At 41.1% G+C, this 24524-nt stretch overlaps 10 protein-coding genes across 10 annotated transcripts; 6 read left to right on the top strand and 4 right to left on the bottom strand.

Annotated features, from left to right (window-relative positions):
* Window positions 1-1284: 1284 nt before the first annotated feature.
* On the top strand, window positions 1285-2549 carry EAF01_009310 (uncharacterized protein; the record flags this gene model as incomplete). Its single annotated transcript, XM_038917566.1, has 3 exons — window positions 1285-1482; window positions 1530-1650; window positions 1720-2549. 3 exons carry the CDS (start codon window positions 1285-1287, stop codon window positions 2547-2549), a joined length of 1149 nt encoding a protein of 382 aa, XP_038767171.1.
* Window positions 2550-6299: 3750 nt separating this feature from the next.
* On the top strand, window positions 6300-6737 carry EAF01_009309 (uncharacterized protein; the record flags this gene model as incomplete). Its single annotated transcript, XM_038917565.1, has 2 exons — window positions 6300-6319; window positions 6374-6737. 2 exons carry the CDS (start codon window positions 6300-6302, stop codon window positions 6735-6737), a joined length of 384 nt encoding a protein of 127 aa, XP_038767170.1.
* A 616-nt stretch (window positions 6738-7353) lies between these two features.
* Window positions 7354-8745, bottom strand: EAF01_009308 (uncharacterized protein; the record flags this gene model as incomplete). Its single annotated transcript, XM_038917564.1, has 5 exons — window positions 7354-7724; window positions 7775-7942; window positions 7963-8242; window positions 8356-8493; window positions 8545-8745. 5 exons carry the CDS (start codon window positions 8743-8745, stop codon window positions 7354-7356), a joined length of 1158 nt encoding a protein of 385 aa, XP_038767169.1.
* A 1836-nt stretch (window positions 8746-10581) lies between these two features.
* On the top strand, window positions 10582-12561 carry EAF01_009307 (uncharacterized protein; the record flags this gene model as incomplete). Its single annotated transcript, XM_038917563.1, has 6 exons — window positions 10582-11180; window positions 11359-11390; window positions 11453-11505; window positions 11558-12092; window positions 12142-12362; window positions 12415-12561. The coding sequence occupies 6 exons, from the start codon at window positions 10582-10584 to the stop codon at window positions 12559-12561; spliced, it is 1587 nt and encodes a 528-aa protein (XP_038767168.1).
* Window positions 12562-13502: 941 nt separating this feature from the next.
* EAF01_009306 (uncharacterized protein) lies at window positions 13503-14291 on the top strand (the record flags this gene model as incomplete). The annotated part of the gene is made up of 3 exons (XM_038917562.1): window positions 13503-13533; window positions 13598-14086; window positions 14152-14291. 3 exons carry the CDS (start codon window positions 13503-13505, stop codon window positions 14289-14291), a joined length of 660 nt encoding a protein of 219 aa, XP_038767167.1.
* A 912-nt stretch (window positions 14292-15203) lies between these two features.
* Window positions 15204-15802, bottom strand: EAF01_009305 (uncharacterized protein; the record flags this gene model as incomplete). Its single annotated transcript, XM_038917561.1, has 2 exons — window positions 15204-15679; window positions 15733-15802. 2 exons carry the CDS (start codon window positions 15800-15802, stop codon window positions 15204-15206), a joined length of 546 nt encoding a protein of 181 aa, XP_038767166.1.
* Window positions 15803-16162: 360 nt separating this feature from the next.
* Window positions 16163-17241, top strand: EAF01_009304 (uncharacterized protein; the record flags this gene model as incomplete). The annotated part of the gene is made up of 3 exons (XM_038917560.1): window positions 16163-16228; window positions 16293-16478; window positions 16591-17241. 3 exons carry the CDS (start codon window positions 16163-16165, stop codon window positions 17239-17241), a joined length of 903 nt encoding a protein of 300 aa, XP_038767165.1.
* A 1067-nt stretch (window positions 17242-18308) lies between these two features.
* Window positions 18309-19082, bottom strand: EAF01_009303 (uncharacterized protein; the record flags this gene model as incomplete). Its single annotated transcript, XM_038917559.1, has 1 exon — window positions 18309-19082. The coding sequence occupies one exon, from the start codon at window positions 19080-19082 to the stop codon at window positions 18309-18311; it is 774 nt and encodes a 257-aa protein (XP_038767164.1).
* A 604-nt stretch (window positions 19083-19686) lies between these two features.
* On the bottom strand, window positions 19687-21818 carry EAF01_009302 (uncharacterized protein; the record flags this gene model as incomplete). The annotated part of the gene is made up of 7 exons (XM_038917558.1): window positions 19687-19886; window positions 19950-20022; window positions 20134-20428; window positions 20530-20909; window positions 20965-21127; window positions 21184-21399; window positions 21553-21818. The coding sequence occupies 7 exons, from the start codon at window positions 21816-21818 to the stop codon at window positions 19687-19689; spliced, it is 1593 nt and encodes a 530-aa protein (XP_038767163.1).
* Window positions 21819-22313: 495 nt separating this feature from the next.
* Window positions 22314-24381, top strand: EAF01_009301 (uncharacterized protein). Its single transcript, XM_038917557.1, has 3 exons — window positions 22314-22980; window positions 23117-23280; window positions 23327-24381. Exons 1-3 carry the CDS (start codon window positions 22462-22464, stop codon window positions 24033-24035), a joined length of 1392 nt encoding a protein of 463 aa, XP_038767162.1. The 5' UTR covers window positions 22314-22461; the 3' UTR covers window positions 24036-24381.
* The last annotated feature ends 143 nt before the right edge of the window (window positions 24382-24524 follow it).

The following is a 24524-nucleotide window of genomic DNA, read 5'->3' as shown; positions in this document are numbered from 1 at the left end:
CGTGATTTCTGATGCAAATAAGTATTAGATTGTGATATTCCACTCCGAGCCTACTACTTCAACTAAGTCTCTCAGATCTTTTCTTCTTTGGACTTTGCTGTATCGAGGTAAAGAATAAAATTGAATGGAGTCAAACGAAATCAAATCTAACGAGTCGTCTAATGTCGCTTTATTGCGAAGCCCCACTATTAGAGCCCCAGTCCGAATATTAGCCGATGTAGCGAGTTGCTGACTAATAATCATTTTCCCAACGACATCTAACACCGGTTTTAGAGAACATGCGCGTCTTCTGAGTATTTGTGGTCGAGGCTAATCGTATTTGTGCCTGTGTTTATGTTTAGTTATACCCAATGGTCCATCAAAGGTGTCGTCGATTTACTTTGCAATATGTTTACAGAGCACGAATAAAAAGTTCGAGCGTACATCCCTATTTTCTGCGCGCACTCCAAGTGCTCCTTAGGTGATTTCCACTGATCAATCTTTGTGTGGACCAGTAATTTCTTCTCTCAATCCTCGACCAGCATAACATCATGAGATTGCAAAAAGAATCCTCAGTACTATTCAATCCAAAGCTCAATAGTTCAGGAGCAATCTACTTGTTGAGTTGATAACGGCGAAACGAAATATGAACGATTAGTCTGTCTGCCATGTGTGGCGACGAGTTGCATATGAAAGTGTTTATATATTGAAAACGAGCCCAGCTTTGTCTCCCAACTTGCTATGCTATCAGAAGTGTAAATTTATTGATGTCTATTCGAAAACCATAGAAGCAAGCTTAGACGTGCCTATAGGCCATGAATATCATGTCTCCCATTCAAAGTTCAGTCACAGTTGCAAATCATAAAAATGGGAACGATATATTCCGACTTAACATTATACGATTAGTTCGCTATCGACAAATTCTAGTCACGCACATTAGCAGCTCAATATCGTTTCATTACTGGCAAGGCTCTAGCCTTGTGTCAATTTACTGAAGTCTGGAAGTCATTGAGGAAGATTCCGGCTTATCCTCGCACAACCAGCACAACGTGCTTCCTTGTCTACTCTATTGTCAACATTCTTTTCGGCCAACACAATAAAATGAGTCACCACGCTAATCAGGCTATCATGCTGAGCTTAGACGAGCTCTTGAAGCCATGGCTTCAAAAGAAATCAGCGAAATTCGCGTTTTTCAATGATTTAATATCCCAAGAAATATACGAGCCATTCATGTAGAAAGAAATAACAGAGGTAATCAGCTCAAATAATGAGGAAGTATCAACATTTCTGGGCCATCTTGACATGATGGAGATTGTGGAAATACTACTAGAGACTTGTCGAGAAGGGTGGATGATTAATAGGGCTGAAGCGTTGAGCTCCCTTAAACTGTTCAGGTCAACCTTCATCATCAAGAACGATAAAAACGTACCTGCTGAAATTTGCAGCAGTGCAGCTACCACTGGACTAGGGGATATCTCCGATCTTAGCATGAACGGTGAATCGGTAAGATAGTATGTGGTCTACATATAAACTTATCTGATTACGCATAGTTACGAACACCAAGCAAAGAAGCCATGGGAAATCCGGGGGATAGCAAAAAGGTCGGACCAAGTAGACAGATGGAAGAGGTAACAAAAAAGAGTCTCGATAACCATAAGGACAATAGCAGTCGTAGCAGCAATTCACCCAAGCAACTATATTGCAACTGTCCCTGAGCACATGGATGATAAAAAAGAACAGACGAGCGTCGATCGATTGCTTGCAACAATCAACAACATAGGTCACAAGAAGAGAAACTTTTTGATAGAAACTATGGCGGACCATTCTATGGCAGTCAAAAAATTCGCTCGAGCTCACACAATTTCAAACACGCGGTCCGAATTGATTTTTTTGATTTGGGAGCATACAAGCAGTGGGTAAAGGACCCAACGCCCTTTTATGACGTCAGTGTACAGAGAGAGATTTTGCAAGAGGCTCAAGCTGTATTGGAAGAATCAGGCTTCGAATGTTTGAGACAAATGCCCAGTAATCATAACTTATTGGAGAGGAGGGGCTGGAGGCAATGCGGACATGCGGAATTACAGGAGTTCCATAAAATGTGGCCCCCGGCATGCCTCGATGAATCAAAACTGTTCCTACATCCCTGCGAGACGAAAGATTATATCTGGACGACTCTTAGGGAAGTTCAGCAAGTCCGCCACAGCAATGCGCACCATACCGTTAATATCCCAATCGTCATGATCAGACAAATGCTTGACGACAACATTTCGTTGACAAAAATGCTAGGCCATAAACAAGCATGGAAGAGTTTGAATAAGATTTTGCAAAAACTCGAAGTAGAGGCGCATTGGAACTTCAAACCACCATCTCCAATACAATGTTGCCGGAACAAACTTCGGAGGATTGCAAAGAAGTACGACAGGAACGAGTCGGAAAATGGATATCTAGCGAAAGAGTTGAATCACGAAGCCAAATCAAAGAATAATGAATACAGAGATCGTAAGAGTATAGATCGACAGTATCAGGATTGTGAGTACTCATCCCTTAAATATTTACCGCGAAAGAGCTAGAGAGAAAGGGATCGTTGAGCAAATTGTTTGTGGGGTCGAGTACGGTCCTTGAAAAATGGGACAGTCAAGATGTCGTTATTGAAATATGTAAACAGATTATCTTTGAATTTGGGCTTCAGAGTGCCGATGTGTGCAACTATGCATGGAGTGATCAGTCATTGGGTCAGGAGGAAGGAAGTTGCTCGTCAAAGTGTAAAATAATGCTGGACTTGTTTGAGTAGATTCTCTTATCAAATGACTTGACATGGAAAGTCATATATTCCATAGGTCCTAGTATGAAAACATGAATGGCTATATTCACGGCTCTGAAAGTGGCACCTTACTGCCACTATTAAAGATATTGATACAAACAGCCATACACGATATGCTACTACCAACGCAGTTTCAGACGGTGGATTTATTTTTAGAAAAAAAGAATGCCCATGACCAATACCAATTGTCGTTACTCTGAGTTAAGATTCCCTTGAAGATAAAGCTCGAATCAGCGGGAATCAGTGTTGGAATTGATGAAGGTACAACAAGACTCTGCCGGTGAAATCAAGGGACACGAAGGGAGGAAGGAGGAGGGATGAGAGTCTATTGATTTAGGTCCCACATCATTGTAACTCTCCTTGATAAGCATAACTGTTTGTTGAAAAGACGGAGGTCAAAAAATCAAAGATTTTCCGCAATGGACCTGGGTTATTTTAGCGCAGATCACTTTGAATGTATGGAAGAAAGTTGACTTCACATCTCATCATTCATGAGATGAGACTTATATACTAGAAGGTAGCCATGATACGGCCGTATCATAATACTATTTTTCTTTTGGATTAGAACGAAAGACTTGGACTTTCTATCATTGGCCTGGTAGTTATATGCGTGCACTTGAATTTTGTTCGAATTTCTAATACTATATTATCTTACGGTCATACATGTTTCGGGGTGTTGGCCAACATCAACATCAAATAATGAAACAACTAAGTCGGGTACCCTACTTTCGGGCCACCTCTGTTTTGGGCCATTCTTTACCACTAAAAATCTCAAAAAATGGAATTTTTAACTTTCTTATTTATAGATAGAATTTATTGAAAATTTGTGTATATATAATTCAGATTGTTTTGAATCTAATCTGAAAATTTTAGATTTTTAGGATTTTTCTGTATTAAGATCTAGAGCTTTAAAATATCGATTTTTTAATTTATATGAGAATCATATACAAATTTAGAACTTTTATAAAATCTTTAATAACTTTTTAACAACAATTATCAAAAGAAAACTATATATCTTTTTGAAAGTTTTGAGCTTAAATATATATAGAAATTCAAAAAAAAATTCAAAAAAATCAACAGATATAAAGATATAATATATAGTGAGTTTGAAGTAGTATAAATAATCCCTACAATTTTGAGGATATTCTTTTAAATATCTATTTATAGGAAATTTTCTTTTTTTTCTGAATCCTTCAAAATAAAAATATTATAAATTTATAATAAAATTTTATAGTTTATTTTTAATAATTTTTATTAAAAAGTTATTAAAGATTTTATAAAAGTTTCAAATTTATATGTGATTCTCATATAAATTTAAAAATCAATATTTTGAAGCTCTAGATCTCAATATAGAAAATTCCTAAAATTCTGAAATTTTCAAGCTAAACTAAAAATGATCTAAATTATATATATATATAAATTTTCAATAAATTCTATTCATAAATAAGAAAGTTAAAAATTCCATTTTTGGTGTAAAAAGTGGCCCAAAAGGGGGGTGGCCCGAAAGTAGAGTACCCAACTTATGTTGAATAATAACTCAAATTATGATTTAATACACGAGCTTTTCGCGATATCCCCTAGACCGCCAGATACGACCAGGTTTGCTTATAATATCTTATTAGTTAATCAAAATGTTATAATTTAAAAGGTTTTAATATAATAAATTATATTTCTTTTATAAATGAAATATAATAATATGTAAAAAATTTAATCAACTTTCTAATTATTATTATTTTAATAATCTTTAATAAAAATTCAAACTAAATGATTTTTATATTTAATATAATATATAAAGTTATTAATATTCTTGTTTATGTATGGATTACATTTCCCGGCTGTAACTAATGGTCTAGGGGATAGTCCAAGGTGTACTGTGCGCAAGTATGAGATTTCATAGCAGTCCACTCTACAATAGAGCTTAAGGATGAGCTTAAAAATCACAATTTGGTCATATCAGAACTATAGACAAAATGCTCATAGCCTTAAATTAATATTCTGGCTTTTTCTCATCAGTCAAGGTATCCGTGTTTTGCTATGTGTATCAGCTGCGAGATCATATGACTCGAGCTATCAAGTTAAGTGTTGTTATCAATAGCATTTGATAACAATGATTGAATCCGTCCCAAAAATATGGAAATCTATTTGCTTGTACGTAAGACGAGCAGGTTAGTCGCGTAAGTATATGTATTGAAATTAGTTGCTAGTTCCCACACCAAAACGAAACCGGACATCTAGTTGAATTGGCAAGTTGTTCGCATATCATCGAATCAAAAAGACACCTTAAGGAAATTGCTTTGCTATCCTTCCGTCGGCCGCTCACGGGTTAGCCATACCTCAGGCCTTCGGTTTTCTTGAAAGACATCCTCTTCCTCACTATACCAAGCACCAAAGACTCCTTCTACATTTGTTTACTTGTTCAATATATTCTCAAAATCATTCTTCTCTATTCTTTCTCCACAATTGACTCGACATTCGGAATCACACAAGAGCATTGACTCTTGACATCCGACACAAGAGCATCGACTCTTTTAACATCGCCATCCATGGATCCTCCCATCCTTTCCCATTCTTCTATGCTTTCATTGAACGCTCTTCTTCACCAATCGTTTTAGCTATTTTTCTCTTTTTTAGTCATTATTCCCGTATTGACTCGCTTGATCGATGAGACCCATAATTTTGACAGGTTCCTTCTGTTGGATTGGAACCTCGAACAGTTTTGAATGGATGATGATAATCATTTCGAGTGCAAATCTTGCTCTGATCAAGGAACAGACGGGTTAGATTAAATAACCATTGCTTGGCAACATCTATTCTGACAAAGCTGGCAAGCCTTCCATCTCATAAGTCAGTGAATACCGCTGATAAGGTCAGATGAGCCTGGAACATTGAAACACTCTATAGAGGTCTTATTAAACAATAGTGATAGATCTAATCACAATTTAGATAGGGGAAAATCTGTTACGTAGGATGTAAATCAAAAAATCATTGGGTAGATCATGGCTCTATAAGAAAAGATTAAAGTAGAGGGTGCATCGCTCTTCAATATTAGGTGAAAGTGAAGGTTTGAACAAGCTGACGTCGACATAGTGAATGTCTATATTTGACGTGTTACCCTATATACACAAAGCTATGCCAACTACGTTGTTACTGATTGAAAAATAAAATGTTCGAAAACCCTTCTTCTGTATCATAAATTATGTATTCAAAGCAATCTTTGTCTCCTCTGCGAGATATCAACTTTCAAAAATGCGGGAACAGAGATAGTGAATCGATTCAGCCTTTAACGGTACAGTGGATTCAATCATATTCTTGGAAAGAATGTTGATTCGAGTTTTTTCCTCCCAATATTCCTTGCTACGAGATTTGACATAAAAATAAAAAGCTCGCCTTCGCCCAGGCCATCCTCACTTTTCATATGAAAAGGATCCTACAAAAAGTTCTCGACTGACGAACGATCATGAATCTGGAAAATCATATCAACCTGCCACAAGAAGTCATCATGTCTTACAGAGGGGTCGGGTTGGTTTCTCATCTTTATCTCCGAGTGAACTTGTGCTAACTTACCTATCACAGTAGAAAACCTCGCGCAAACAGATTCTCCATTCCAAATCGTTCCACTATCTCCAAGCGTGCTACTTCAAAGAACATCACACCAACCGAAGATCTCACTACTATCATTAACAATCAAGAAGCCAACATCAATGATCTCAGTCTTCGTCTTGACAAGATGGAGCATAAAATTAAGAATATCGAAGGGATCTTGACGAGGGTGAATATTATTGAGCATGTCGTCAAAGGCGTCGGAAAGGAGTCAGGACAACCGGCAGATGGAAATATACAAGTTACCCCAAAACATGAAAAGTCTTCGGGTGCTCTCAAGAAGCAAGAGAATATGTATCGTGCACTTGGTATCAAACCTCCTGCAAGTAGCTCCTAGTGTCCGGAAGGCGTGGTATAAGGGGACTTGTTGTGAAGGAAGGCATCGCGCAGAGAAAACCAAATTGGGGTCAGCTAGAATTTATAGCAGCGTGGATTTGCGAAAATATCTGCCGGTAGCTTGCGCAGGTACTACTGTTTGCAAAGCTGCACGAAGGGATAGTATTTTACTCATGAGACAATCTCATTTAAAATGAATCAAAGAGGTTACTAATGGCATTTTTTTATAGTAATGATATTCCAAAATCTTAGGTTCCATCTCATTTCATGTCATCTAGAACTGAATGGTGATCTTCTCTTGAAATTTAAAAGAAATGCTAGATTACCTTCCAAGTTTCAAAAAGAAACGCCTCCCTTTGTATCTGCTCATGTCTGCTAAATCGTTCAGATGTGTCGCATCAATAAACTATCGAACTCGCTCTCGCTCCCAAGAGATTTCGAACACATATTCAAGGCACGGATATATCACTACATTCAAAGGTGTCAAGAGCCTCTTCTTCTTTGAGTCACAAGTGTGGCATTCCTGAGTATTTTACAACAATTTGTAGCCCAAAAAGTTCAAGAACTTTGAAAACAATCACATCTAAGGTACCTCGAATCCTACCTTCACACCATTCCTACTCTTCATATATAACTTTATACCTGCAACAAACTTCTTCTCCTGATCTCTGTTCTCCATGGATTGAAATTCTTGCATGAATGGAAACTTCAGTCAAGGCCATCTGTTGAGCTGGACAGATCCTACCACTCCCGAGAAAGGGTGCATACTCCCACGTTGTTCGTAGATTCTCCCATCTCTCAGGACGAAAATCCATCGTATTTCTCCCCAGACATCTCAATTTTATGTAATGCGTGAAAGACTGTTCTAATTTCCGTACGAGGACGCACCAGAATGGACTTTGACCATCAGGTCTACCTCCTGTTGGAAGTACAAAATCCTTAACACATGTTCGTAGAATGAGACCTGCTGGAGCAAGAAGACGAAGACCTAAACCGTTAGTGTATTTTTCAAGATTATAAATGGTATGCTATACTAACTTTCATTGACTACGAACTTGAGATACTTCATCGACTTCAGCAGGTCAAATGTTATGAGTGTATCACCTATGCTGATAAATTCCTTATGCAACAACTTCACCCAGACATCCGGATGACGTGCCAAACGAAAGAATAAGGATCTCGTTGCACTAGAAGTAGAATCACGAGCTGGAAGGAATGGGTTCAACATTTGATTTCGAAGTTCGTTTTTTTCTTGGTTTTCTTGACGAAATCATCCAGGTATACATAGTTGGCTGGCGAGACTTGTTCAACGGGTCTCTCTGATGACCGATGACTGTCAATAGCCATTTCAACGTATCTGTCAATAGAATCATGGACATAAGATATGTCTTTTCTCAATTTTGTATCACGCACACGAATGAAAACCAACCTGCCAAGGAACATAGGAGCGTGTAAACCTATCAAGGATTTATCAAATATCGAGATGAAATCTTCCGTAGAATCATCCTTTGTACCAGCTAGAAGGGAGTCTTGTGATACCCCGAAGAGAAATTCAGTTGTTCTATCTAAAAAAAATGCATCAATTAAGTGATCCTTTGAATCCAAGCATCAATACTTACCATTTTTTTTTCTTTCAAAAGTGGTTGTAGATCAATCGTTGAACCATCTCGGGGTATCAATTCCGGCAAGCGATTCATCTGTCCCTCAAGTGATGAGATGACGGAGAATGTTCGTTTCGCGATGCTTCTGTGATAAGCCTATAATTGCCCTTCTGAGGTGAAAATATAGTCTTGCATCAAAGATTCTACTATCAGTATCCGGGATGGGCCGACGTCAAACATTTCCGAGCTATTTGCTAGAACTATTTGTTTTACTAAGGAATCCATGGTGTTAATGACTGTTGTTCCCCAAGAGTTTGACTGAAATGTTTTGCTATATTTAGTGAAGAGTCCTCCAATCTTCGCAAGCATGCTTCCACTTTGCGTGGCCTTTGCTAATGCAAAAAACATGTTAATGCCGAAAAAATTAATTTTTATGAGCGTATCTCTTGGGAGAAGGGCATCCATTCGCTAGCGTCGCATTACGATAGAACAAGTAACGATATATTGCCCGTAGGCTGAAGCACAAAGCAAGAAGCCCTATCATTCATCATATACCATTAATGAGATTCCACAAAGTTTGCAGTAATTCAAAAGAGACCGTGATGTTAAGCTTTCAAATCTGAGGGGATAGGCAAACACTGGAAGAAAGAAGAAGTCAAACTCTGGATGGTAAAAGTCGAAGGAGCAGGGAGAAAAACAATCTTGGATGCTTCAGAATTTTTGATGGGTGTGATAATACCATATGACAACATTCCGTCACACCCATCAAACATTCACGGCTTGGGATGAGCATGCAGACTTTGCTTAGAGCTAATCTTAATCCTTAATTGCCCCTCCAAACAGGAAAGTGTACATATAAACCAACATCTACTAACATACATGAATTAATTGCAACCATTCTCAAGATCAATCCTCATGGTTCAATAACCTGCCTGCCGTCGTGTGGCGCAGGAGAGCCCCCCAGCACAGTTGTTTGCTGCAATGTACAGTCGGAGGAGCACAGAAATGGTAGGTGATAGGATATGATACTATCAATATAAGCTAGCTGGAAAGCTTCTTGCCGGATATCTGTTCGTTATCAAAGTGTACTCTAATTTTGAGTCATATACCCCATGATGAAAGTGTGATGAGGTGGAATAGTTCCGAATGGTTCTCGGCGCCAGTGGCCTCTATACCCCACATTAAATTTGGCGAGGAAGTATCCGAGTCTCGTTTAAGGAATCCAATCTTCATATTTGTGTCCGGGAGATGAATGTCCACTCCAGTCCCGTTCCACAAACAGGAGATCTTCCGTGAAAGGGATTTGAAGAGCTAATCAATACTATTAGATGGATCAGATATCAATTGCAGCTTCAAAACTTTCAACGGGGGCGCAATCAGGGCAAGGGAAGCGAATTTCGGAACTGAAAAACATTTTACGGGAGATACAGAAGCCGCGAGATTGCGTCTATATTCATTCAAGAAAAGATTTTGAGGCTTTGGCCGATAATTACTGGTAATTTTTCCATGATTTCCTCTTCATGGTCAAAATCTCGGTGTAATATATTCTCTTTCAAAATGTAAGATTACTCAGTTCTTTAGACGCGGGTTTATATTTAGTAGATTTGAAATACTTGAACGATTCTCTGAAATTAACTTCAATTTTAATGTGTGATTCATCACTAACAATAATTAGTAATCAGCATCAAATCGGAGGAAGACATTAAGCAAACTAACGTTTGCAAGGCTGTATGTAAAGGCGGATAGTCATGTTTGGCTTATGCCTAGGACCGCTAAAGATTGAGCTCCAGAGAGGACTTCCGAGTCAAAGCAAAAGTTTTCAACGAATCGCCCATACTTCCTTCTTTCATGTTCTGCTGATAGATTAAAGATAAATTGAAAAGGCCTCAGTGATTCTGGGGATTTCCGGCATGGTGAAGGCTCATATGGCTTCATCTTGAAGTTTCAGAACACCATGGCGAATGATTTCCCAACAATTCAAGTAGTTCCAAGTACCAACTATTTGTTCTAATTATAGGCCCCTGTATTATAGCATTCAACGACGATCTGCCTCGTTCATGGGAGGGGTAAGCAAGTTTTCATTAGTTTTATTTGGCTAGAATATTCCAAAACTGCATCCTTGAAACTGATGCAGAACGAGGCATATTTGTGCGTCTTTAACCATTTTTAACCATATGAGGGTGATGTTTCCGCCTGATGTTCTTCTTTTTCCTCATATTATTATCGTGATGGTTAGAAGCAACAATGGCATCCTCCAATTCACCAAATCCCCTCTCTCCACGTAAAATTTTACCGCTTCCCAGTAGACCACGAAACAGGCCAACGTCGAAAAACAGGCAAAGTTCGGACCCCAGATCTTCCTCTAGTATTGAGGCGGACGAACATGCTGCAACACGAGAGTGTTCAAAAGACGAGCGCACAGCTGCAGACCATCAGATTGAAAGAAGCGACAGCCCAAAATCGCAAGATGATTCCATGTCTGTCACTACTCTGCTTGTATCAAGAGTTCGTACAGAGAGCGCCGTAACTCCCAAAACTTTGGAGAAAGAAGGAACTCAAGATACACCAACTCGAAACGCAAATTTGAAGCCCGTTGCGACACCAGATCATGAATTGCTCCAGCCTCTGCATACACTAGAAACAGAAACAAAATTACAACAAGCTATGGCTCAGAAAATCTTCCTGAAGTCGTGGAAGACTCTCACTATACATTTTCCTCTGATGGCATTGAAGTGCGGGGTTGTACCACCCCGCAAATCAGCCACTCCCGAAGATCGTCCGAAGGTTCATTTGTTGATAGCGAATTATCGGACGAAGACGCGGTTGAAGACGAAGAGGCACCAGTCGAGCCCTATTTTCACCCAAGAATTTCAGTCCATTCTTAGAAGAAGCTATGATATTGCAATTCAAGTGGCCGATGAACTGGAAAAATTAGAGAAATTTTTTGGAGAAGATGTGAAATTTCCGAAGACTATTGAATGATTCAAAAGGCCTAAGCAAAGGCGACATATCGAGTACTAGGACCATTGCTATACTAGGTGCATTAGGAGAGGGTAAGCCTGAACATTTCTCCTGATTTTGTAGTATGATGAACTAAGCGCTGACTTCGTTATAGGAAAAAGTAGTATAATCAACTCGCTTCTACATGTGACAGAGCTTGCTAGGACTGTGAGTTCACTTCAGACCACTTGTGTTGAGTAAATATTGATCAATAGCTCAGAGCGATGAAGGTTCTGCTTGTACTTCCGTTGTCACAGAGTACAGACAAATGAAGAATAGTACCCTCGAACCGTTTTCAATTGAGGTAGAGTATCTTTCCAAACCAGAGCGTCAAGAGATGGTGGAAGAATTGTTGTTGAATTATCGACAAATACTTTTACCAGATTCAGATAATGAAGGCAATGCGCTTGATTCTGCTGAACGGCCACGTATCGAAAGAGAATCCGCAGTGGCATGGTCGGCTCTTGAGGCATTGTTTAGCCAACAAGAAGAGTTCGATGTCAGTTTCCTGAGCGACAATTCGAAAGGTTCATTTGAGAGGATCAAGAGCAAATTGTTAGAATTGATGCATAAAATAAAGTTTCCTGTAGATAGTGAGTCTGGGTTATGGAAAGCTAGTGCGCATACTTCTGATGAATGTCAAGAACTAACCAGTGTCTTCATGGAGGATAAGCTATGGCCATTCACCAAGATTATTCGGGTCTACCTTGACGCCGAAGTGCTGAAAACAGGCGTTGTCCTCGCTGATCTACCAGGTATAGCCAGTGTTTTTGTTTGTTGAGACTGGCTGACGAATCCCTATAGGTCTACAAGATACTAATTTAGCGCGTGTTCGAGCAACACAGAAGTACTTGCAGAGTTGTGATCATGTCTTCATCGCAACCAAAATTTCTAGAGCAATTACTGATACAACCCTAAAGTCAGCATTATATAGTGAGCTCAAACGCCATGTTCCGCTTGCGTGGGAGGAATCGGGAGGCACCAATATCAATTTCAAATTGGCTGTTATATGCACAAGGTCAGATGTATGTACTTATGTGGAGCTGGAAAATTCTCATTGTAACTTATTCTCCATAGGATATCAACCCAAAGACGGCAAAGAGGACTTTCGTTGGTGATGGAAAAGAGATATCTTTGATGGACCTGAATTCGATTGACAAAGATATCGAGAACGCGAAGCGCAAGGGTGAAAAAAGCCTAAAAGAAAAGCTCGAACGAAAGTGAGACTTGCTCTCCCCCTTCAAAAATGGCACTTATTTCTAACATAACTTTTTTGATTGTTTAGCTTCAGTGGTACCGTCGGTTCTTGATTAATTGACTTCCTGATTATCCATCATTAATCCTCCTAGTTGAATGCGATCTTAGCAGTGAAACTAAATGTCACAAGGCCTTAAGGCTCAATACACATTGTGTGCGCCAAGGCAACGATTCGTGGATTGCGGCCAAAGCCTCATTCTCATGGAGACTGTAAGTAGAAAGCCAAGGACAGATGTCCACTGTGTTTCTTGTATTCGAGATTTCACCGGAACTTAAAAGAATTTTAAAATAGTTGCACCCAAAACCAGTCGTCGAAAACGAGATCATGCACGGCCGTTCGCGTAAATTCAGGGGCGAAATCCAATAGTACTAGAGTAATTTTCTCAAGACCACAAGTTCCCGAATAAAATCAAGTTCGACAAATCCTCGCCGTAGAGATCTATAAGATCGAAATAGATTGGCTTTGAAGTGGCTCTAAATCTAGTCTGTAAACTATTAAAATCTAATCTAGCAATGGTATTCCCGCTTTGGACCCAGCTTGTGCCGTACCTTAGAAAACCAGAGAGTGTCCCGAGCAACTTTATGATGTGAGAGGTCAACCACTCTCGCCATAGTACGTTCTTGATACAATACAGCTGCTCAAATACGCTTAGAAAGATCTACATCATTTTAAAGCTGCATCAAAATTATATATATATCTCATAGAATAACGCATTTCTAACATTACAACATCAAGCAGAAGCTCCTTCGTAGTAAGATTAGTCTAGTGAAGAACGCTCTCTGAGCCATATATTCAATTCAAAGTTCCCTACAGAAAAACCAATATACTATTCCAAGTAAGTGTCCAAACATCGTACAGCAGACGACTACTCGTTTTTATCATAGCCTTGAACTAACTCGATAGTAGAATGAAACAAGCAGCTCCAATTCGAGACCTTGGTTAGTGCTCCGTAACCACAAACTTCGGTGAAAAGAGGAATTCAAACTAAACATGGAAGCACAGGAAATCAACTACAAATCGAAACACTCGCACCCGGAACTACGAGTTTCTCATTAAATGCTAGAGATGAGAGACACATAACTCTCGACGAAACAGACAGCCTTCGAACAGATCGACCAGGTCTCGAGAGATATCAGTTGAATCGGGATGCAGCCATTGGAGGTCACTCGTATGACTTCGCCGAGCTGTATATGGAGCATCGCGAGTGGCAGGAACAGGCGAAAAAAGTCAACCAACGACTCAATAATTACGTTTGGCAAATGACAAATCTACGCGAAAATCCAGAGCTCATGCATGAGATACATGCTCTGATAGAGCTAGTCGAAGCGCTAATGCACGAACGAGATGAGCGAGGCATTAAATTCGAAATTGCTTTGCATGCTAGAAAATTAGCAGACGAGGAGGACGCAGAATTGAGACAGAACGATGGTAGTTCTTCGGATACTCCAGTGGAAGTGGAGCCAAGAACAACGATAACTACTGCAAATATGGGTATATGAGCTCCTCATAAATCCCCAATCTAAAATTTTCAGTGATAGCTAATGTGTTCTTGACAGTGGAGTGGTTTGAGACAATCTCTGAACTTTGGGAGGAGGATAGACAGACGGTTGCGAGCATCCATGACCCATATTATGCTGTTCGCAATGGAGAATATCCTAACATCCGAGAAGCGTTGGAGGATGCTGTCAGCTTATAATACTGGCTCGGAAAATGGTCATGGTGGCTTCGGGATGTGAACTAGAGGGTAGTCGAGAGGCTAGACACACTTGTACTCTGAACGATGTTCTTAAGGTACTTGTTGATACCTGGTGCTTCTTTCCAAAGCTCAAGCACGAAGAATGGCTATCACAATCGTTAATTGGGGTACAAGAAAAGTGAGGAAATAGCACCCGGGGATCCGGCTAGTCGTCTTACATCACCTAAAGGTCAGATGTATCTCAAATTGAATAATTAAAATAAGTATGATGAATCAAGCAAAGTTTCTGCTCCGTTTGCACTTGATCTCCAATTCCACTCACATCATGATTAAGAAATTTCTATTGTTCCATTTGCCCTTCCCATAATGAACTGAGAGCAACCATATAGAATTCAAAAATAAGTCGTTGTTCAAACGATGCACGCTAGTGCTGGCTTCATGCTATTCGTGCGTTGTGAGCGGCGTGATGTCTGTTCCCCCCTTGAAACGATTGACGAGGCAAGATCTCGCTTGATTGCCACAATCCATCGAGAAGAAGGCACGCTCTTAGCAATCCGGGTGCCGGTAAGTGAGGAATATAAGCCAAACAAGGAAAGGGAAAAACTCGGGGTAGGACGATCCACCCCTTTTTGTAAAAACACAATTTAGACTCAAATCTATCAAAGTGTAGGAACAGGGCCCCTTTAGTTTACAATTTTACATTCATCCGTACGTTGCAGTCCAAGCCTTAATCATGTAAATTCTGTTTTGGTATCTAGCGCCAATCCATTCAAGTATTCCATATCGATCCGCCTATTTATAATATACCATAACTCCATACCTAAACTCCAAGCCCAAATAATCCAACGACACTCGGTTCGACTGCGAGATTCATTCTCTTGGTCGTGAGATTTGCATTTGATTCGATTGAATTCAAATGTAAGAGACGGCGACTTCCAGCACACTGACCCTCCTGACCCTGCTCTCACCCTCTTCCATACCGTCATCCTTATTATCAACTCCCACAATATCATCAATAGTCGCTACACTCTTTGTCCTGACGACCACTCTCACACCTTCTTGTTGCTGCCACCAATGCGCCAACATCAGAGTTCTCTCGATTGCTTTCCCCGTTCCTTTCATTACGACTTCTTCGCCATTACCACTCCCTGATTTTCGTTCCATCCTACTTATTTTAATGCCTTCTTCTATTTCTCTCATCAACTCCCTGTCTGTACTAGGTAGAACTGTAGGTCCGGCACGAAACTCTGCGCCATCCAGATATTTGCGGACTCGTTTTACGACGGCAATGAATTGCGATTTGTCAGAGACGTAGACAACTTTCTCAGAAGAGGAGCGGGGTGACGCGATTGCGGGGTGCAGAAGGGGTCGCTTTTGGATTCTTTGGTCTGGGCACACGAATTAGCGTCAATCAAAATCGAGGAAATCAAGAGAATCGTACTCTTTCCTATTCTTGGAAGTTTAGGCTTCTTGTCGTCCTTAGAGGAAAGTGAAGGTATTGTGCGAGCCATTTTCGTGTCGGCCACGATGCAAGTCTGGTTTTGGTTTTGGTTGCGATTGTTGTTTCGCAATATGTGCGCAACAATAAAGGAAAGTAAGAGTAATGTTTGTGATATGAAATCTGATAGACAAGTTATCAGGAATTCGATGTGGAGTAAGGAAACAGCATAGGGATGATCCGTAATTGTGATTCTGGTACATTAGATCGATACAGCAAAGTTCTGAATTAAATACACTCACCGCCCGGCAGAATCTATGCTACACTAACGTCATAGGTATAATAGGCTATAGATAGATGGACAGCTCCACCAAAGTGCAGCAATCTATATCATCCCGCAGAACATTTAATTTCGCATCAACAATATATCGATATGTCTACTTCCGTCTGGCCGTCTTTACCTGTCCATGATTTGAGGAAAGAAGAGGACGACTCTACGGTATTTAACTACTTTTCCCCTCCATGTCGTCTATACAGCAAGGGGAAACTAACTGTCAGTCCAGGAACGCGAGCTATCATGGCTTCTAGAATCACTACAGGAAACATTGGCTTCACTCAAAACGGGCTTAGAAGACTGCTATGCGCTTCTCGCGCCTGTTGAGCCGGGGTCTACACTTGTTATGTCTTCACCTCGTTCTGAGTATTTGAAGGGCCATATTACACGTGTTGGTACTCAGGTGGTCAAAGGAGTTTGTCTTCCCCCTTTTCCTTGCTTCTTCATATCTTTCACTACCCTTTCCCGCCTCGAACCTCAAACTGTGAATCCAAGTTCTTTCAGCGATCGCTAAAATTTCCTCTCAGACCCTCCACCTGCGCCTCAAATCTCTCCCACCGTCCTCGTTTTCACTGTCACCAACATTACCTCTTCTCCTCGAACCGCTCACTCAACTCCGCACACTCCTAAACCAAAGTCTTGATTGTGTTGACATAGCTCGCTGGACCGGTGATCGTCATTCTGCGCCTTTTATATCCTCCCAGTTGCGTCTTCTCCATAGTATCCTCACCGAGGCAAAACTCGTCCTCAAAGGTCCCTCTCTCCTCGAATCTCCCACCCAAACCCCCGCATCTTTGAACTGGGCGCATAACCCTGTTGATGCTGATACTTTCGCCCCATCCTTACCATCCAATCTCTCTCTCGATCTAACAATCTCCGATGGCTCATTACTGCTCACCATACGAGTTCTTGAACCTGTTGCACAACAAGCCAATCTTGGGAGCAGGATAGCATTTGCGATAGGAGCCCAGAGAAGATTGGAGCATGATGAGATGGATGAGGTCTTCATGTTCAAAGGGGAAGAGGTTAGGGTTAAGGAAAAGGTCAGGGTCGAAAGTGCGGATCCAAGGCTAATGAGTGTTTTGGCTAAAGTGGCGGCCCTGGAGCATACAGTTGAAGGGGCGAGGGCGGATTTGAAAATTGTTATGGGCGGTGATGGCTTGGAGGCTGAAGACTAGTGGTGTGTTTAAGACTACATTTAAAGAGTATCAGTCCCCATAATCTGCCCAATATTAGACTATAATTTTTCATGGCATCGCTCAAGTCAGGCCTGGCATTTTTCAATGCAATGCTCAGAGGGTCTAAATGGCACGCCTGCTAGCCGAGTCGAAAGCAGTCAAGGATTACTGTAGAAGCATTTTCAGCTAGATGAAATGCAGCTACATCAGGAGTTAAATCTAGGTTCTGCGATGATACCATTTGATTGTTTTCGCGGATTTGGGTTTTATATTTTCTTTTTTATCCAAATGGGCGGTTGGAATAGAATTCAATCAATCAATAATGTCAGGCTCTACACATTCTTCTCCGGAGTATGTATGGATATGTATGGATATGTATAGAATGTAATCTTATTTTTCAACTTATAACCGAAATAGAGCATCACCACAATGGTATATCTCGAAATTCTTGGCGGCATTGCAGTTGAACCTTCTTCCAAACCCCACTTCAATATCGCAGCCCAGTTAGAGAAGCTGCAGAAATTCTGGATATCATCAGTGCTGCTCCTGCTCACACTGATGCCTCTCCACTACTCATCACTCTTAATGTGTATTCTTGGCCTGCTTGAGGAATTCATTGTTTGAGAATTAGTGGGCTCTCCGTTGCATTAAATCCATTCGTCTTGGAAAGAGTAGCAAGCATATTTCCATGAAAAACTTGCCGAACGTTGAGTTCATCCTTGCGATTCTAGCCATCTTTGATACTCCGAAATGATGAAAGATATATCCTCACTAATACTACACTTGTTTCTTGAGCAAAGTAGGCAAATAGCAACTAGTTTTTCTTCGATTATTATTGTGACTTTTTGGAAAGAGTTTTCAGATCTTGTGGGTGAGTCTGATGAGAAATCCAGGGCCTCCACAACACCTTATCATGTTACAACTCCGACAATTTTTCGCTAATCACACCGCAAGAACGAACATATCGATATCGATGATATCAGATTCATTGCTAAATACTTGAATCGATACGTTTATCCAGAGAAGCCTAGGAACGTGTTCACAACAATCTTCCGATCTCATCCTTCTCAAATACCCACCCACTCAGAAATCCACTTAGCAATCCACTCCCTTTTCACACCCTCTAGATCTTTCAAAACCTTACTTGCTTTCTTAGTCTCTTCCATTTCCGAAACATTACTTTCCTCGCCATCTCCAAGCACACCTTCGTAGAACTCTAACGGTTTGGCCGCGGAATTATTTTTCAGGGTCTCATCTAATTCTCCGTCCTTCAAAATAGTCCCAGCTCCTGCTTTGAGCTCCACATCTTGCCTAACTTTTGCGATCCAGACATCGAGTGGAACGACGTCGATCGATTTGCCAGAAATAGAACTCAAATCCATGACCAGCTCCTCTCGGATGTCTTCCCAGGATTTGGGATTGGGATTCAAAGGATGAAAGACCTGAACCATTCTCCCCTCATTTTGGACATGATTGGCCAGAGCCAAGTCTGTGATGATATCTGCAAGTAAATCTACCGGTACCCGGTCGATTCTTCCAAGACTCGAACCTAGAGAGCTGGCAATACAACCTATATGTATAGAACTAAGAATGAGACTTGGAAACCACTCCGTCTTTTCCCAAATCCCTTTAGATCTTACTGGACCGGCTATCCGACTGACTATTGCGAGGGAAAATTTATACCCATGAGGTGGAAACTTATCTGATGCGTAAGAGATAAGAAGTTCCGAGATGTATTTGCTGTTCGCGTAGCCGTTTGGTCCTACGAAAGATGCATTTGGGTCGGTCGATGGGTGGATTATATTCTCGGGTGTAGCACCAGATGAAGTTCTGTATCCCATGACAGAACTAATCGAGGGAATGAAAAACAACCTCCGACCTACGCTCGATACTGTGAGCGTAATAAGATTGATCAGACCTTCAATACACGGACGGAAAGAAGACAATGATAGGTTGAAATTGACAGGCCAGGCATTGTGGATGATGCGAGTTGCTTGTAATAACTTAGAATAGTCTTCTGAATGAAGTCCAAGCCGTGGCTTCGAGAAGGAATGTAACTCGAGTATCGGCAGTGTCTGCGAATTGACTTCGAGAGACCCGGAAAGTTTTACCCGACGATGAGCGGTTCAAACAGTATATGTGTGTGACTTGTGGATTTGATAGAAGACTCCCTAGAATATGAGAAACAAGCGAGCCTGAAGACCCAGTCAAGACGACGATTTCATGATTCGTGTCAACTTTCCCGAGGGGATTTGGCGGAGGCAAAATAAGTGAATCGATACGGCTTCGAAATTCTTCTAGCCTATTGTCTCTCAATTGGCCTTTCGTCTGTTGACCATGTAAAGATTTCTCGTCTTTCGAATTCTTCACGACAGCGCTTGTTAATTGAGCAATTGATGGATTGCTATAAAGTGTGCTTGTAGCAATTGATGTAATTGCAAGGCCTCAACGAAGCTTTCTCACAACTGTAAGAGCCTGTAGCGAGTCCATTCCGCGAGCGAAGAAATCCTCATTCACATCTAGATTGGACCAAGAAGTGATGTTGACCACAACTTCCTTCATAAATTTGGAAACCGATGATAAGTCACCAATGTCCATGTTCGAGAAGATTTCGCCGTCTCTCTCTGCTATTATGCTATCTGCATCTGCATACAAATCATCGAGTTCTTCCCGGTAAAGTTATAAAGTTCCTGCTCGCTGGACCGTACCTTTTCCCGCAATCAACATAAATTTGGTTGGATTCGTAAAGAAAATATGTGTCTTGGAAACCTTTGCATGAGCCTATCGGACATATCAGTACCTGCCCGTCGTAAAATAAAAAAAACAGAGGAAAGACCAAAAGGCCATGTTGTCTTTCAAATCTTCTTCTTAGAGAGTGAAATGTTTACTCACTGGGCACTTTTGATTGGCTTCTTCCACCGAGGGCCAGATCTTTTCTAGCAGCGCTGCGCGCTCTGTTGTTGAGATATCGACATCTCCATTCACAGGATCCATCAAAAGCGATGCCCGAAAACGTTGTGCGCCCATCACCAAAGCCGCTTGAACTTCTGGATTTCGAGCTACGATGTGCTGCTCCATTGATATAGGATTGGCCTTCTCGCCATCTAAGAATTTAATAATATCGTCAGCTCTTGCATGCCATTTCCATGGGTTTGGCTTGCTTGGATGAGGGGTAAATAGATCACGACTGGCATATTACGTTGCTTGGGGAAACATCGTGAAGGTAGGTTGCTGCTTTGACAATTCGGGATCGGAAAGTATTTTCAGCTCATAGGTATTGTTTGTTACTGGTCTGAATGAAACTCGACATATTTCCAGTCTACTCGGTCGAACTCGCCATTTCTATGGATCAGGTTTGACAAGCCAAGTTCCGTGGCTCCAAATTGATTCACCAGTCTAATCTTAGATGCAACTATATCATCGATGGCTTGTGGCAAGTCTCCTTCACAGTAATTTATCATTTCCAGATGCTCAGCGCAAAAATTGAGGAGATCTGGGCTTTGGCTCAACTCATTCACAATAGAAGGTACTATGAATGCAATATCCGCTGGGGTTTTCTTCAATCCATCCACAAGACCTTTCGCGGATGGTATTGCTCCAGAAGTAGGGCCAATCATCACTGTACCAAATGGTACAGCATTGAATAAGTGACAACAAAGGTATGCACCCTAAACAATATTGTATCAGAAACTACGGCGTCATTAAGAACAATTTGGAACTCACGTGGAAGGGTTGGAAGGTTAAAAATACTCTTTTCCCCTCATACATTTGATGTTGGCTCTCATAGCTAGCTGGAGGGTCTAGCGCCATTAATGCGATATTTCTTTGAGCAGTTTCATGAGTCCAGATCATAGGCTTTGGGAATCCGGTTGAGCTGGATGTATGTCTTTTGTAGTTAGGTTAGCTTTTGATATACCATGATTATGGGTTCACTCAACTTACATAACGACGGAGGGCTCCTGATTCGCTTTAGAGAAGGTTTTATCGAAAGGAAAACGTCTTCTCTTAATCTTAAGAATATCCTCAACACCTGGAACCTCAACGACGCGGAGATCAGAATTAGCTTCGAGGATCTCGGTTATTTGTGGAGGACGAGGAGTCGGTGATAGAACAGTTCTACAATTCAGTCGGTTAAGCAGGTTTATTTGAGCTGCAACGCTGTTTCTGGAGAAAGTGAGAAGCATCTCTTAGGCGTTAGCATCACATATTATTGACGACGAATTATTCAAATTCAATGAATACAGAGAATGATATGCGCAATAGGGGGCGGACTGGGGTCTATGCAAAGAAACAACACGGGGAGAATCTCACCAGTAGCCAGCTTTTATGGCACCCAAGATCAGTGCTGGATATCTCAGATCAGTGGGCCCAATATAGGCTAGAACCTCGAAGTCTTTCGCGGGACCAAAGGTTTCGTGCATCCACCACGCAACAGAGTCGATAGCGCTTGCAAAATCATCATAGGTGATCTTGTGATATCCATGATCGTATGTCAAAGTAGTAACCGGGTACTCTGCATACAGAGCCTCTGGATCAACTTCAGCTAGATTGGTCAATAAAATTGGGAACGAGTTCATCTTTCCATTTTCGAGAAGCCATAGTTAGCGAGCCCCTAGTAGTTGATAAGTAGCTTCCTTGTACTTAACTGTTTGTAGTCTCTGAAGTTCGACAGTCAAATTGCGATGGATACACTTATAGAGATTTCTTGGCTTCTATTTCATTTGGCATTATATAGCAAGATAATCTTCCGACTTACTTAGGTAGCTGACTGCCGGCAATAGCGGCATCAGCAATATTGCAGCCAACCAACAGTAGCTAACAATGATTGAAACTTTATATTACTTAGTGTTGTTCGGTGTAGGCATACATAACATAAGCTATCTATCTTACCTCTCAGGTTGCTTTACGACATCATTCACAAGCAAAGAAACATATCTAGCAATCAATTTATTGATCTGCGCAACAGGAATCATCATTAAAGAGACCATGATTTTGGCGACAGTACAGGCAAACGAGATAGAGCCTTGTAGCTGATAAAGTGGATGAAACAAATACATATCACGTGTGATTCTCTAAACCCCAGCCACAACTCACTCTAGAATCCGATCTGGCAACGATCAACGAGTTATTGACCAAACCATCAACAACGATGACTTTCCCAGAAGTCATTACAACTGTACAATCAAAACAGACAATATTAAAACCTTCCCCTTCACCAAAATGACAATTCGGCCTCCATTCGGCCATCGCATGCGTGATACCCATTTCCAATTCGCTTCCAGCTACACACCTCTAAACCACGGTTCCTTTGGCGCGTACCCACGTCCTATTCAAGAAGCTCAAGATGCATTTCAGAAGCAATGTACTGAAAGACCCAGTACATTCTACGTCTATGATCTCCCAGAACTCGTTGATAAATCACGAGAAGCCGTTGCACCTCTTCTAGGTGCTGATCCCAAGGAAGTGGTTCTAATCCCGAATGCGACGACAGGGGTGAATACCGTGTTGAGGAATTTGAAATGGGAGGAGGGAGATATGATTGTTTATTTCAGCACGATTTATGATGCGTGTGAGAAGACAGTTGAAAGTGTAAGAGAGATGTTGGGAGTAGAAGTGGCGACACATTGTCAGGTATTGGAGTTTCCGATTAATGAGGAGAGTGAGTTGGGAGAATTCAAGGACTTTGTAGAGTTGGTAAAAGCGATGGGTACCAAAGTTAAGTTGGCTATATTTGATACGGTAAGGTTGCCTCAATCTTACAAATGGAGTCGCTTTAAATTGTCAGTAGTTCTGACATCACCGCTCATGCATTGCTTTGAGTGCATCTCATGTGACTTGATTGACGATCACGATTATCTTACAATGTCATTGACAGGTCCTGACATTCCCCGGTGTTCGAATGCCTTGGGAGAAGCTTGTAAAGATATGCAAAGAACTAGGCGTCTTGAGTTTAATCGACGGTGCTCACGGTATCGGACACATTGACCTCACACATCTTGGATCAGTCAGTCCCGACTTCTTCGTCAGTAACTGCCATAAGTATGATATTCCCTTCTCATTAAATTCGTATTCTAACCTACAGCAGATGGCTCTATACCCCTCGCTCGTGTGCTGTCTTTTATGTACCCCTACGCAACCAACATCTCATCCGCACCTCCCTTCCTACATCTCACGGCTACCGCAAAAGTTCCGAGAATGACACTCTGGAAAACATCAATAACTATTTCATCTCAATGTTCAACTTTGTTGCAACCATTGACTATACACCATACCTATGCATCCCCGCCGCAATATCCTTCCGGAATACCATCTGCGGCGGTGAAGCATCAATTCGTCAATATTGTTTTGATCTCGCTAAAACAGGCGGTAACTTATGCGCTTCAACCCTTAATACACATACTCTCCCCATATTGCCAGGAAGAGAAACGTGCTTCACTAACATCAAGCTACCAATACCCTTTTGGCGTAAGAGCAGCGACGAGTCTCATGCAATATCCGAGACAACAGCATTTAAACCTGCCGATGCAGAAAAGATCAAAGTATGGCTCAACAAAACCACAGTCAAAGAATTTGACACCTATCTGCAGATTGGTTGGCATGCGAATGTACTATGGGCCAGATTGAGTGCGCAGATATATCTTGAATTGAAAGATTTTGAGTGGGTAGGGGAGAAGTTGAAGGGATTATGTGAGAGAGTTAACGAGGGCGAAGTGGAGGGAACTAAGAGAGTGGACTTAGCGGAGGTTCCGGAGGCTCAAGATTCGTACATTTGTGGTAGCACTTGTAGTGATTAAGTTGATACTTCGATTGTGGATGATTCGTCCGGGTTGATGAATTGACTGCCAGTTGATTCTGCCGATGGGTAATGATAAGCCGCATTTTTTTCTACCAAATGTGAGGGGTTTGGACCATGAGATATCAAAGTGAGGAGATCGAATGTGGCACCTTGCTGTCGTTTCAGCAAGTTTCATGTTACAAATGGTGTTAATGGGACCAATTCAGAGACACAATTTTCCATATCTCAATGAAGAGGCAACCTTTTATAGACTATGATCAAGAATTAAATTCCTATTTCGCTAGTCCGTCGTTCGGGATAAAAGTTAAAATAATTTTGACTGCTAGCTAAAGGATTCACATCAGCAGCCACTTGTATAGCGAACTAGTGAGAGTAAACCTTTGGTGGTGCGTTTGAGTACTTTTGAAAGTTTTAGCTTTGTCTTCCAATTAGACCACATGTGACAATTACCGGAACATGATAGGTTTTCTCAGGAACAATTTGTCTC

This window comes from Botrytis porri (assembly GCF_014898465.1).
Source record: "Botrytis porri strain MUCL 3234 chromosome Unknown BPOR_013, whole genome shotgun sequence".
Classification (NCBI taxonomy): Eukaryota; Fungi; Ascomycota; class Leotiomycetes; order Helotiales; family Sclerotiniaceae; genus Botrytis; species Botrytis porri.
The sequence above is the reverse complement of the archived record's forward strand: the minus strand, read 5'-3'. Positions and strand labels throughout refer to the sequence as shown.

Bases quoted from the DNA above. Each gene is read 5' to 3' on its own strand.
- EAF01_009301 (XM_038917557.1), top strand. From the start codon at position 22,462: ATGACAATTCGGCCTCCATTCGGCCATCGCATGCGTGATACCCATTTC. The intron at 22,981-23,116 runs GTAAGGTTGCCT...TGTCATTGACAG, and splicing joins AGTTGGCTATATTTGATACG to GTCCTGACATTCCCCGGTGT. The intron at 23,281-23,326 runs GTATGATATTCC...AACCTACAGCAG, and splicing joins TTCGTCAGTAACTGCCATAA to ATGGCTCTATACCCCTCGCT.